Source organism: Globicephala melas, chromosome 1 (genome assembly GCF_963455315.2).
Source record: "Globicephala melas chromosome 1, mGloMel1.2, whole genome shotgun sequence".
In the NCBI taxonomy this organism is placed as follows: domain Eukaryota; kingdom Metazoa; phylum Chordata; class Mammalia; order Artiodactyla; family Delphinidae; genus Globicephala; species Globicephala melas.
In genome coordinates, this window is record NC_083314.1 from 113158849 (window position 1) to 113171441 (window position 12593).

Below are 12593 nucleotides of genomic sequence, written 5' to 3' on the forward strand. Positions count from 1 at the left end.
AAACTGGTATCAGAGTTCTGACAAAAAGGCTGTGGCCTTGACCTTGGCACTGGACCACCAAAAAAGCCAATACAATCTTAGGCAGTGTTAATAGAAGCCTAGCACCTGGAATAAGGGTGCTGCTGTAGTCTGTGCGGTCAGACCACAGGAAGAATTGTTTCTATTCCAGATACCATGATTTAAAAGGGATACAGGCAAACCACTGTGTATCAGAAGGAAGATGACCAGAATGTTGAAGGGATTTAGAAACCAATCACTAGTTACTTTTTGGTGGTTCAGGATCAAGGCTTGGAGTGGGTCAGGATGGCGGGTGGGATGCGGTGTCAGGTAGCATAGATAGCAGAACTGTCTTCAGATATGTGAATGCTGTCCTGTGAAAGAATGTCAGGTAATGCCAGAAGGCAGAACTGGGACCAGTGGGATTTAAGCCCACAATGAAGAATTTTTAACTGTGATAACTCTTCAAAAGTGGAATACACTTTGCAAGTAAGTGAGGTTTAGAATGTTCAAGTAAAGATCTGGTCACTGTCATAGATGTTTTAGCTGGAATTCCAGAACATTGAGTGGGAATTTAGATGAGAAGGTTTCTAAAGTCCTGTTCAAATCTAATGTTCTATGATCTCATCAATCTTAAAATTAGAACTATGCTACAGAACGTGAGGAAAGATTATTACCTGAGATTATTTTGGAGTTACTACCTGAAGTGGATCTTCCCCTCAAAAAGAGCAGAACCCATGGATTATGTAATCTGCAATGCGTGAGAGGAGAAAAATAGAAGCTTAGTACCATTAAGAAGGGAAAGGAACTCCCTGAGGGGCATGAAAAAAGAAACATTCAACAAATATCTCGGGAATTCCACGGAGTCTATACAGGCCTGAGGGAAAGGCAAGGGAGGAGTTTGGAAACCCTCTTTCCCAGTGACAAAAGAGTTGTGATGCTCCACGTCTGAAACTGCTCAAGGTGAGCGCACATCTATCGTGGAGGAAAGCACACTTGGTCTTTGCCTCCCTACCTCTGCGGGCCCTGTAGGCAAACAGAATCACATTCTTAGTAAGAACGGATTGTCCTTGAAATACTGTGAGTTTCCAGATGTCTATGTCTCTCTCTCTATGTGTCTCTTGGGCTCCTCCTCTTTCTTTCAGACAGGAAGGAATAACATTCTTTTAATAATCTAGAGTCTCACGTGGGGTGAGGGGTCATCTGCAGAGAAAGTCAAGGTAAGGTGGACTTGGGTGCGAAGACAGATTCTCACACTAGGAAATGGGGGTGGAGGTGGGGCGTGGTACCACGTGCTGGGCAACCTGGGAGCAGGAGAGTAGGGAGAGAGGTCAAAGTATCTGTCCACAAAGGAATCCCATCCTTTCCTTCCCGACCACCAAGAAGACCCCACAGTCGTTCTGTCCAAAACATAGCCCGCTCTCCAAGTGCGCCTTGGGTCCACGTGAGGCGTGCACCTGCGGCGGAACACAGGTAACGTCAAGTCCGGATACAGCGCGTTTTGGCCGAGCTCCCCTCACCAGCGCGCACCTCTTGCGTTGCCAGCTTCCTCGGCCGCTGCCTCTGGCCCCACTCCTCGTGCGATGCTCGCCACTACAACTCCCGCCTCAGCTGCCGCAAACCCGAGAGCGCCAAGTGGGCGCGCGGGCTGCGCGCGGGCCGGCGCCCGGAGGTCTGGGCATGCTCAGTCGCGCGGGCAGGGCTCCGGGCGCGAGCCGGGCTCCCGCTGCACCACATTCATCTGCTGCCAAGGGGAGCCGCCGGGCGCTCGCAAGCTCGGCGCGCGCTGCCCGCGGAAGACCCGGCTGCCGCGCCCCCCGCCGCCTCCCCGAGTCATGGCCTCGCTCGGCCATCCCGCCGCCTTCGGCCGGGCCACCCACGTCGTGGTGCGGGGACTGCCCGAGTCCCTCGGCCAGCACGCGCTGAGGAGCACCAAGGGCGACGAGGTGGATTTCGCCCGCGCCGAGCGGCAGCACCAGCTGTACGTGGGCGTGCTGGGCAGTAAGCTGGGGCTGCAGGTGGTGCAGCTGCCGGCCGACGAGAGCCTCCCGGACTGCGTGTTCGTGGAGGACGTGGCCGTGGTGTGCGAGGAGACGGCCCTCATCACCCGCCCCGGGGCGCCGAGCCGGAGGAAGGAGGTAACTGGCCGCCCGGAGACGCGAGGGGCGCGGCCGGGGACGCGCGCCGGGCCCTCCCGCGCCGCCCGAGCCGGACGTGCTGGGGGAAGCGCGGAAGTGGCCCCCGGGCTAGTTCCGAACTTCCCATTTAGGGGAGACGGTGTGTGTGCGAGAGAGAGAAGTTCATTGTTCACGCCTCCCGGCTGCCGGCGCAGCTTGGGTGCCTTCTAGAGGAGCCGACTGAGTGTGGTGGTGCGGACTCGGGCAGGTGGGTGGGGTGGGGAATACGTCTCATAGGCAGTTTTATTTGTAAAGATTAAAAAGCAGCGAAGACAGTGCAACTCTGCTCGTTTCCCAGGGAGCGGGGGCAGGGAGGGGTGCCGTTCCAAGCGGGCGGGCGGAGCCTGGGCGAGGGCTCCGGGGGGGCCGGTTGATGACCCTAAACCCCCAAGTCCTGCCAGGAGCTGGGAGCAGGGAGGGCCAGATGAATTAATGGTCGATGCCCGCAGACGTGGGTCGTCCCGAGTTACTTTTCGGTGGTGGAGAGTGAGTCCCGCAAAGGGGACTGGCAAGTGAATGAATGTAAGAAGACTGGCCTGTTGCTGAGCCGCGGTGTCTGGGTTTGAAAAGCAGAACTCGGTGTAGGGTGTTGGGTGTGTGTATGTGTCTGTGTGTTTAATTGGAAATGGTGGTTTCACAAATTCAATAATTTTTATTCTCTGTATTTTTAAGCTCATAGCAATTAGAGCTTTTTGTGTTCTCAGAGGATGGTGACTACTTTAAAATATTGCAGTTTGTGAAAATGTCTGTGATTGCTTTAAACACAAGGTAGGTTAGTGGGGAGAGACAAATAAGAGTGAGATTGGATTTTAAAATGCTGTCCGGCCTGGGATTCTTCTCATTGCCTGCTGAGAGCCCAGGGTCAAGACTCTTGGTTGCTATTGGCATCAAGTGGCATTGCAAGAAGCTGGTGGTTTCTTTCATATCTGGAGGGTTAAGGATTTTCCCTCCCTATTTTTCCTTTATTCGATTCGCATTGGAAATGCCTCATAGAGCTTGTAGTTAAAATATGCTTCTTCTCCACATGCTTCACTACTTGGTTGATAGAACTTTGCTTGGTCTGAGAGAATAAGTATATTTGATTTATTTCCCACTAAGATAATCAGCTTTTTTTTTTTCACCCTGCCTTAGCAGAAAACCAAAAGAGTAACAGGTCTCATTCTCTTAGCTCTTTTATCTCCTTTGCCACCTCTCCATCTTTGAATCTGTGAGATGACCCACTCTATTTTAAACTGATAAGCATGTAACCCCATTTGAATACTTTCTAATGTGTCCTAGGCCATATGACAAAGCTGTGGTTTGTGCTTAAAAGAGTAACATAGATTTTAAAAACCCTTTCAAAATGATACTCATTTGATGTGGCTGGTCCAATTTCATGTTGAGACTGTCATATATTTAATCATCCATTTCATTTTATTCCTATAATAAAACCTTTCAAATTTTGGCCTTCCTGATACTAAAGTGGGCATTGATCTGTCTCCCTGTCAGATTTTGAGGCATACATTTTAAATGGGTTTCACTCTTCAGGCTGGTGGCCCACTGCCAGAGGCCACATAGTGTAATGGATAAGAACATCAGACTGGATCTAATTCTGTGACCTTAGCGAGTATCTCTTGCCTCAGTTTTCTCACCTGTAAAGTGGACATAATCATACCTATTTCATAGAATTGTGGTAATAAATTTATTAATCCATCAGAAATATAGAGGACAGGACATTTCATAAGTGTTGGTCGTTATTATTCACTTACCAATGGGTCGTGGAAGATTTACTCCTTGAGCAGTAAGAAGTCTCCTGTACACTGATGCAGTTACAGTGACATTTCCCTTTCCAAGGGTGAAGGGGAGTCTTCTTCACGCCTTAGGTTCCAGCCTAATCTGCTCATTAGCACTGCCTTCCAGCTCAAGTTTTCTGCAGGTGTGTGGTCCCGCCCCAAAACACCTTTGCCATTGCACCTGATCTGGGTTCCCAGAGTAATGGGCCTTCCAGCCAGAGAGGGGAATGCGGGCAGTCATGTTGGGTGGGGTGCTTCAGAGATTTCTTTGAAATCTCTCACAGTTTGCTGCCTACATTGAAGTTAATAAATTCTTGTTAAATGAATGAACAAATGAATTAATGAAATGCTAATTAGCTAATACCAGCAAGCTGATAATAATTACTTCAAGGACTTCTTGGATTGTTTTATATATATATATGTATGTGACACCTAACTCCCTAACTGAAACTCCACAACAGCTGAGGCATTATATTAAAATTATTAACACTGATCTCCTGTCTTCTCCCTCTGCATTCCATTTTCCACACTGTAGCCAATTGGTCCTTCTAAAACTCAGATCTGATCCTGTTCCTCCTCTGATTAAAATTCTAGAGGGGCCTCCACTGAGCCTGATAAACCCGTTGAGCTGGGTTCTGCTTGCCTTTCCAGCTTCAGTTGCATCTCTGACCCCACCCGAGGTGCCTCCCAATTCTTGGCTCAAGCCAGGTTCTTTTTTCAAGCTCACCAGGCTGTTGCTTTTATGGGTGTACATTCCTCCTTTGCCCAGTCCATTCTTCCTCCTTCCTCTCCTGCATTTTACCTGGCTGTTTCTACTCATGCTTCAGTTCTCAGCTTACTCTTACCATTCATATTATTAGCTAATCTTTATTGGGTGCTTACCATTGGCCAGACATTGTGCCCGATTTATGACATACGTTTCATTGAATGCTCACGTCAAATCTTTGAGCTCATTTCTATCATTATTCCTGTTTAAAAGTTGATGAAACTGAGTCTTAGAGAGATTAAATTGCCCAAGGTTATAGAGTGGAACTAGTGAAACCAGGATTTGAACTCAGATTTGCAGGACTCTAAAGCTCTAGTCCCAACTGTTGTGATATTAGATCTCACCTTCTCAAGCATTAGATTGGTTGTCCTTTTATGAGCACCTCTGTACTCCCTGTTATGGTATTTATCATACCATATGGTAATTGCCTGTTTATCTTTCTGTACCTCTCACTATTATGAAAACTGTGAGAGCAAGGATCATGTCTGCGTTGTTCAACATTTTATCCTCTGGGCCTTGAACACAATAATCATGTAGCAAATGTATTTTGTTGAACAAATTTGTTCATGATTTTAGGTCAACCTTCGTTCTCCCTCATTATGACATATTTGGTGTTTTGCAAGCATTTCTAGTCAGCAGAGTCCCACAAATTTCATTACAACTATAGGTGATTTATAACTGTTTTTCTCTCCCTCTCCCTTTCCGTGCCTCTGTCTCTTGTTGTTGTTTTGTTTTAATTAAAATCCTGAGAAGTTTCTTCTTAATCAAAGCATCATATTATATTTAATGACTTTTCTTTCTTGGAAGAAAGGACTGAGAACCAAACTAAAGAAAGTAACGCTTCTGTGAAAGCTCAGTGTTTGCGATAATGGGGCCTCCAAAGATTAATAAAACACAGACCCTGTCTGCAGCAAGCTTAAGTTTTAGTGAAGAAAACTGCATATAGAAAAAGTCAGCGAATAATATTACATGTCTAAGAACTTTGTGTCTTCCGGAATATGAATGTCTTAATATGCTTAATTTTTTTTTTTTTTTTTTTTTTTGCGGTACGTAGGCCTCTCAGTGTTGTGGCCTCTCGCGTTGCGGAGCACAGGCTCCGGATTCGCAGGCTCAGCAGCCATGGCTCACGGGCCTAACCACTCTGCGGCATGTGGGATCTTCCCAGACCGGGGCACGAATCCGTGTCCCCTGCATTGGCAGGCGGACTCTCAACCACTGCGCCACCAGGGAAGCCCTATGCTTAATATTTTGAAGACAAATTAGCCTTAAGAAACCAATCATATTTTAAATGAATCCAGCTCACATTTTAGAGGGGAAAAAAAGAGAAAGTTAACTTCTAAATGTCAAAGTCCAGTAAGCAAATATCTAAAAGCTATGACAGTGTGTGAGAATTGGGTTTTTTAAAAAATAAAAATTTTGTTTCAATTGTACATGTCCGCAGTACCAAATTCAAAAGGTACAAGAGGATACACAGTGAAAGTAAGTCTTGGACTTCCCTGGTGGTGCAGTGGTTAAGAATCCGCCTGCCAATGCAGGGGACATGGGTTCAAGCCCTGGTCCGGGAAGATCCTACATGCTGCGGAGCAACTAAGCCCATGTGCCACAACTACGGAGCCTGCACTCTAGAGCCTGCGAGCCACAGCCACTGAAGCCCAAGCACCTAGAGCCCGTGCTCTGCAACAAGAGAAGCCACCACAAGGAGAAGTCTGCACACGCAATGAAGAGTAGTCCCCGCTCGCTGCAACTAGAGAAGGCCCATGCACAGCAACAAAGACCCAACTCAGCCCAAAATAAATAAATAAATAAATTTATTTAAACAAAGAAAGAAAGTAAGTCTTGCCACCCTTACCTCACCCTTGTACCTGACTACCCAGTTTCTTTCCTCAGAGGCAACTACTAATGCCATTTTCTTGAGGTTTTTCTTTTTTTCCAGAAAGTTTTTAGTACTTAATAAATGATTAACTGACAGAGTTTACTCAGGAAAATTGTGAAATATATCCTATGCCCTTTCACCCCTCTTTCAGGGCCATTCTGGGGTATTTGGTCTAAGAGAAAACCACACAAACTCATTCTCAAAAAGTGATAATGGCTTTAATTATCCTTGCCTGGAGCATTTGCACTGTTAGGGACCTCTTTAGGAAGAAGGCGATATGCTTAGCACAAAGTAATAAATCTCCAAAGTAAAAATAAACATTGAGGGGGGGAAAGGAGGGCATAAATGGAAGAGGTAAGCAATACATATTTGCATAGTAATTCCCCTTCTATTGGGGCACTTAACTATTTGGACTTACATATTTGGGTCCTGGTTTATTCTTTGGTTAGGAAAAAAGCATAATTATATTGATCCCAGAGGCAAGGTGAGCATTAAGACCATGTCTAATGACCAGCCAACTTATGTGTGTGTGTGAATCCCCAAAGATGGTGTTATTATTAGCTCTATTTAAAAGATAAGGAGACTGAGTCTCTGGTAACCAAGGTTAAGTAACTTGTCCAAAGTCACACACAGATAATAAGTGGCAGAACTGAGCTTCTCATGAAAGTATGAAGGTCTTTTCTGCTTGAAGTGCTTGTTGCCAGTTGTGCTTAATCGTAATAGATCATTAAATCAATATAAAACTGCCCCCTGAATATCATTTTACACACTAAGGATATACAATATAACTTGGATATTAACTAAGTGAATCATTTTACTTCCCTCCTCTCCTAAATGAGAGTGGATTATTTTCATTTTAGTTAAAAAAATAATTCAGGCATTTACATGAAACCCACAAATTGCCCGGGCACACTTTACACATAATTGTGCCTTATTTACCAGCCTACTGGATGATTGCTTTTTTAAATGCACACGTGTCCTCAAACTTCTGTTTAACTTCAGGTGAGTAAACTACCCTAAACCATAATTAGAAATTACCCTGATTCTCACCAAGCTGGAACGTGAAGGCGCTGGAGACTCTTCACATGGCGGCAGATTAAATGGTTCTTGATAAATTGTCACCTCCAACTGGTTAGAACAACTGCTCTCTTTCAGGGTGTTTCTTTTCCAACTCTTCTACATGGCCTTGGCAATAGACGTTTGGAAATTGACGTGTATCTTGGGAACTGGGACGCATCCCATAATGTAATCTACTCCCATGCAGCTGATCTTGAAAGCCTTGAAAAGAAAGAACATAATGAGTAGGGAGTGACTTCTATTAGATACTATCAGCTGAAAATGAACTTTCTGCAGAGATTCCTAGAATCATTATAAGACTAAGAAGGCAGCGATGGATCCCTTATAATTCACATATGCTGGGAAATTGCTTTTGCATGTTTTTGAATTCTTATTGAGCTCAGATTTCTTCAAAATTAGGTATCCAGTCCATTAATATAAACCACAACACAGAAAAATCTACTTAAGACTTTTGAAAAGATTTACCTTCTACTGTCTTTGCATCGTAAATAAATTATTCATGAACCTCAATATAAATTTGGAAATGCATGTTTAAAAAATGAGTGATGGTTATTATTTATTTTATGGCATTTGCTGTTAAAATCTGTAACCACTTCAGAAAGCCTAGTTTTCTGACTGGAGATCTGGACACGTGGTAGAGTTCATTCCCCTAATCAAGAGGTGCCATAATAAAGGATAAAATAGCTGAAACCTTAATGAGAAAAGGTTTCATTTCTATCTTATACAGAACACAGTGCATTGTTCACCCCGGGTAGTAGAAAAATATTTATTTACTGTAATGCAATCCCTGATGTTGCATCAAAATGCTCCCCTGACCTTTGAAGTTGGCTTTCACTGCTGTCCTTAAACTGATATTAGGTATTTAATCTGTCAGAGTCCTCAGGTGCATTTCATAAACAGGCACTTTTCATCCAAATGGACAAGCAAGAGTAATCTCAAACAACAAATCCCATTTAAAAATGTGTGCGTGTAATGCCATCCCAGTTTACTTTGTCATTGTCAAATAATGTAATAATATACATTGTTTTCTTGAAACTGAGTGCTGAGGGGTAGTAGCACGTAGAAAGGAATAAATCACCAGACTTTAGACTGCTGTCTCTAAATGTCTAGATCATCTAAGCAAGTATGACCAGAGAAGTGAGCACAGCAGACTACGAAGATAGAAGTACAAATTAGTATAGGGTTGGTTTAATTTTGCCCAACAAATCAAACTGAATTAGTTTAACATAGCAAATTAAAGGGAATATAACTTTTAGTCTGCTTTTGTAGCTAGATGGGCTTATGGGATAAGCCGTTATTCTAATGAAGATGAATATATCAGTATTTTGCTTGATTTGAATGTGAGTGAGTAAATCTTTGACTTCATTAAAAATATGTTTGCTTTGATTCCTTTGTTCTTTTGTTTAAGAAGTATTGATGTTTTCTAATCTGCTTCTGGCAGTAATGATGAGTGCCATGATTGTGTTAAAAATGACTGTGTTGGGCTTCCCTGGTGGCGCAGTGGTTGAGAGTCCGCCTGCCGATGCAGGGGACGCGGGTTCGTGCCCCGGTCCGGGAGGATCCCACATGCCGCGGAGCGGCTGGGCCCGTGAGCCATGGCCGCTGAGCCTGCGCGTCCGGAGCCTGTACTCCGCAACGGGAGAGGCCACAGCAGTGAGAGGCCCGCGTACCGCAAAAAAAAAAAAAAAAAAGACTGTGTTTTTGAAGGCAAAGGCACAATAGTTGCGTCACTCATGTAGTATGTTTGTGCCTTCAGCAACTGTCTAGACCCAGTGTTTGGTGGTGGGGAGATGTAGGTGAATTAGATACCACCGTTGCCCATAAGGACCTCACAGTCCAGCTAGGAAGGCAGACCAGTGGCAGACACTTGCAGAACAAGAGGACAGGGTTTTATGCCAGAGCTCTGTCTGGTGCTGTGGAACCTCCAGGGGGTGGGTCTGACCCATACCAGGACTTCTCAGAAGTGACAATTGAGTTAGAAGTAACCAGGGGAAGGCAGAGAGGGGCAGCCTTCAGAGATAGAGGGCACTGTGAGATCGGATGAGGGTGATTGATGGTACAGTGAAAATTAATTTCACTCATGTTGGGAAGGATGCAGGATTGAGAAAAGCCCACCTGTGGTCCCCTGATCTCTGAGATTTCAATTCCTAGTTCCAAGTTCACCAGGAGAACCACATCCTTAACCACGTTTCCTGGTTGGGGCCCAGAGGGAACTGGCTGCCTCGCACACTGCATTTCTAACTGCACTCCCATCTTTTCTCCTACCACGTGCTCCATCGAGGTCTGGCATTCCTTCCAGGATTCCTGAATAGCACAGTTTGGGAGTGATATAGTCTGCCCTGGAGTGGACTGAAGTCCACTCCAAATCTGAGATTAATTTCTTGAGGTTGCTAGAATGTCATTTGGCTGGGTAGTAATTTTTCCCCTTTGGCCCAAAATGTGCACATTAGGGTGTGTCAAGCAAACCCGGCATCTGCCATGTATAGGTATATAATATTATCCATGTCAGTGGCAGGTAAGAGAAAACTTTCCTGTTTGCTGTTGAAATGTGTTTTTAGTCACAAATCTTTCCATCTTGGCAGTAGACACCATTGAGTCTCACATTAATATAAATCAAGTGCAGCTGAAACTGAGCATGCATTTATAATCATAGGCTGAATTTTGTACAAGCTACAGAAGGCTGCACGGTTGGGATACAGCACTATTCTAGATATTAGGAGACACTGGTTTTTATTTTTGCAGTGATAATGAGATCTAATATTCTTTCCAGCTTGGAAATGCTATACTTTCCTTTTGGAACTCAGGGTGTGTTAGGGTGGAAAGTGGAGGGTGGGAAAGTGATAGGGAGATGGGGACATTATAATAATTTACATTTGTGAGATGGGATTGGGGTTTGATGGATAAAAAAAATACTGGATTTTATTCACCCCAAGGCATTATACTTGTTCTACTTAATTAACCAATCATTTAAACTCACACCTTGCTAATGATAACCCATTATGATATGAAGTTGAATTTGCTAACTCTATTTCGAAACCTCTGCTTACTCCGCCATTTATATAGCGCATTTGATAAGAATTTTTTCCCATAGAAAATGTTAAATAAAGGCCATTGAAAGAGCATAAGATTCCTAGACCCACATGATTTCTCCCATCACACATCACTGTCATCACTGTCTACCAGCGGATGTTTCTGTGATGAGTGTGAATCAATGGCCCAAAGAAATGGATAGAAGTAGATACAAGATATGTGCTGTGAGTTGTAACTAAAAGTCTTGACGTGCCCATAGTACTTCTTTCTTATAAACCCTCCATACATATGTACTGATTTCCATCTTGTGCTGAAAATTGACTTTTGTTTCCCAGATTTTGACTTCTGTCTTCCAAAAAATGCGTACAGTTATTTTTCTGAGTAAACATAAAAAAGTTAAAGATACTCATTTAAATGTAGCCTTTCTATAGTAAGCTGTGTATAGATTAAGACTGTGACACAGTAAGATATTGATGTAATTATTTTTTTTAACTTGGAGATATGCTTGTTGGCAAACTTAGACATTTTTAGCCTGAAATGATTCAAAAAATTGAAGTTAGTTAAATAATCTTGGTACAGTTACAAGATAAAAATAGAAGAAAAATACATCCATTTTATTCTTTGAATTTTTTTTGAATCATAAGGGAACTTTCATTTTACAAGGAAAGAGTAAGGTAACTTTCATTTTACAAGGAAAGAGTAAGGTAACTAAAGCTTGGCTTTGGGTCATATTTTAGGACATTTGTGATATAGATGTATTATCCAATTCAAGTGATATAGATGTATTATCCAATTCAAGAGTTTTATGTGGAGGAGTTTAAATCTAGTGCTGTATTTTGAGGTACTCAAATCATTTTTGCTCTTGCTTTTGGTATTTTCCTAACTTTCTGTGTGCCATCTTAGTCCTTTATCAAGGGTCCTGGTTTTCTGGCTCCCTTTTCTCTGAAAGATGCACTGTTGGGAGAGAGAGGGACCCTAGTCAAAAAGGGCACTGGGGGCTTCCTTTGTGGTGCAGTGGTTGGGGGGGTTCCGCCTGCCGATGCAGGGGACACCGGTTCGTGCCCCGGTCCCGGAGGATCCCACATGCCGTGCGGCGGCGGCCCGTGGGCCATGGCCATTGAGCCTGCGCGTCCGGAGCCTGTGTTCCACAACGGGAGAGGCCACAACAGTGAGAGGCCCGCGTACCGCAAAAAAAAAAAAAAAAAAAAGGGCACTGATTTCTTCACTTTTCTCTGTTACTCTCAAACTAAACATCTCTAAAGCTTTAGGCCTCCCCTAATCTCCAAGCTTCCCCAAGCCACCCCAAATATATAAGTAGTTTAACTTGGAATAGAACACAGCTTCAAGACAAGGCTTTTAGTACAGAGTGTGTGTGTGTGTGTGTATCTTCAAATTGCTGCTCTCCACGTACTATCATGGGGTCATGAAATCAATTTAGTGAGTCATGTCCAGCTCTTTTATTTTTACTGTAATAGAATCAATAGAAAATGTCAAGAGTACATGACAACATAAGGTCAGTATTCTTTCATGAAACCTTTCACTTTATACATTTGTGTTTGTGTGTGTATTAATTAGGAATATAAAATATGTTTCTTACTCTGAGTCATGGTAAGAAAAAAGTATAAAAACTCACTGTATCTCCTTTCAACCAGACTGCACCACTCAGCCTTTTGTAAAAATTCTAGAGGGCTATGCCCATTGGCCCCAAGGTTCTCAGAATCATGGCCCAAATCCCAAATGCTTCTCTATGCATATCAAAGAATACCGATTTCCACTTGCTTGGGTTGACTTCTTACAGTGATGATGTCCTGGCTGTTTGGATCCCTGTCCATCCAACACCAACAACAAAAAGCATAATTGGGGAACATGAGGAGGAAGAAGACTGTCAACTTGACTATTTG

The 12593-nt window shown here is 43.7% G+C and overlaps 1 protein-coding gene across 3 annotated transcripts in view; it reads left to right on the forward strand.

The window, feature by feature from the left end:
• Positions 1-1580: 1580 nt before the first annotated feature.
• Positions 1581-12593, forward strand: part of DDAH1 (dimethylarginine dimethylaminohydrolase 1) — a 154450-nt gene continuing 143437 nt past the window's right edge. The window contains exon 1 of one of the 3 annotated variants that reach the window (XM_030866110.2): positions 1581-2135. In XM_030866110.2, the coding sequence (XP_030721970.1) occupies positions 1581-2135 (555 nt within the window). Of the gene's footprint in view, positions 2136-2247; positions 2383-2606; positions 2697-12593 lie in introns of those variants that run through there. The other 2 variants (XM_030866111.2, XM_060303367.1) reach the window with 2 other exon arrangements.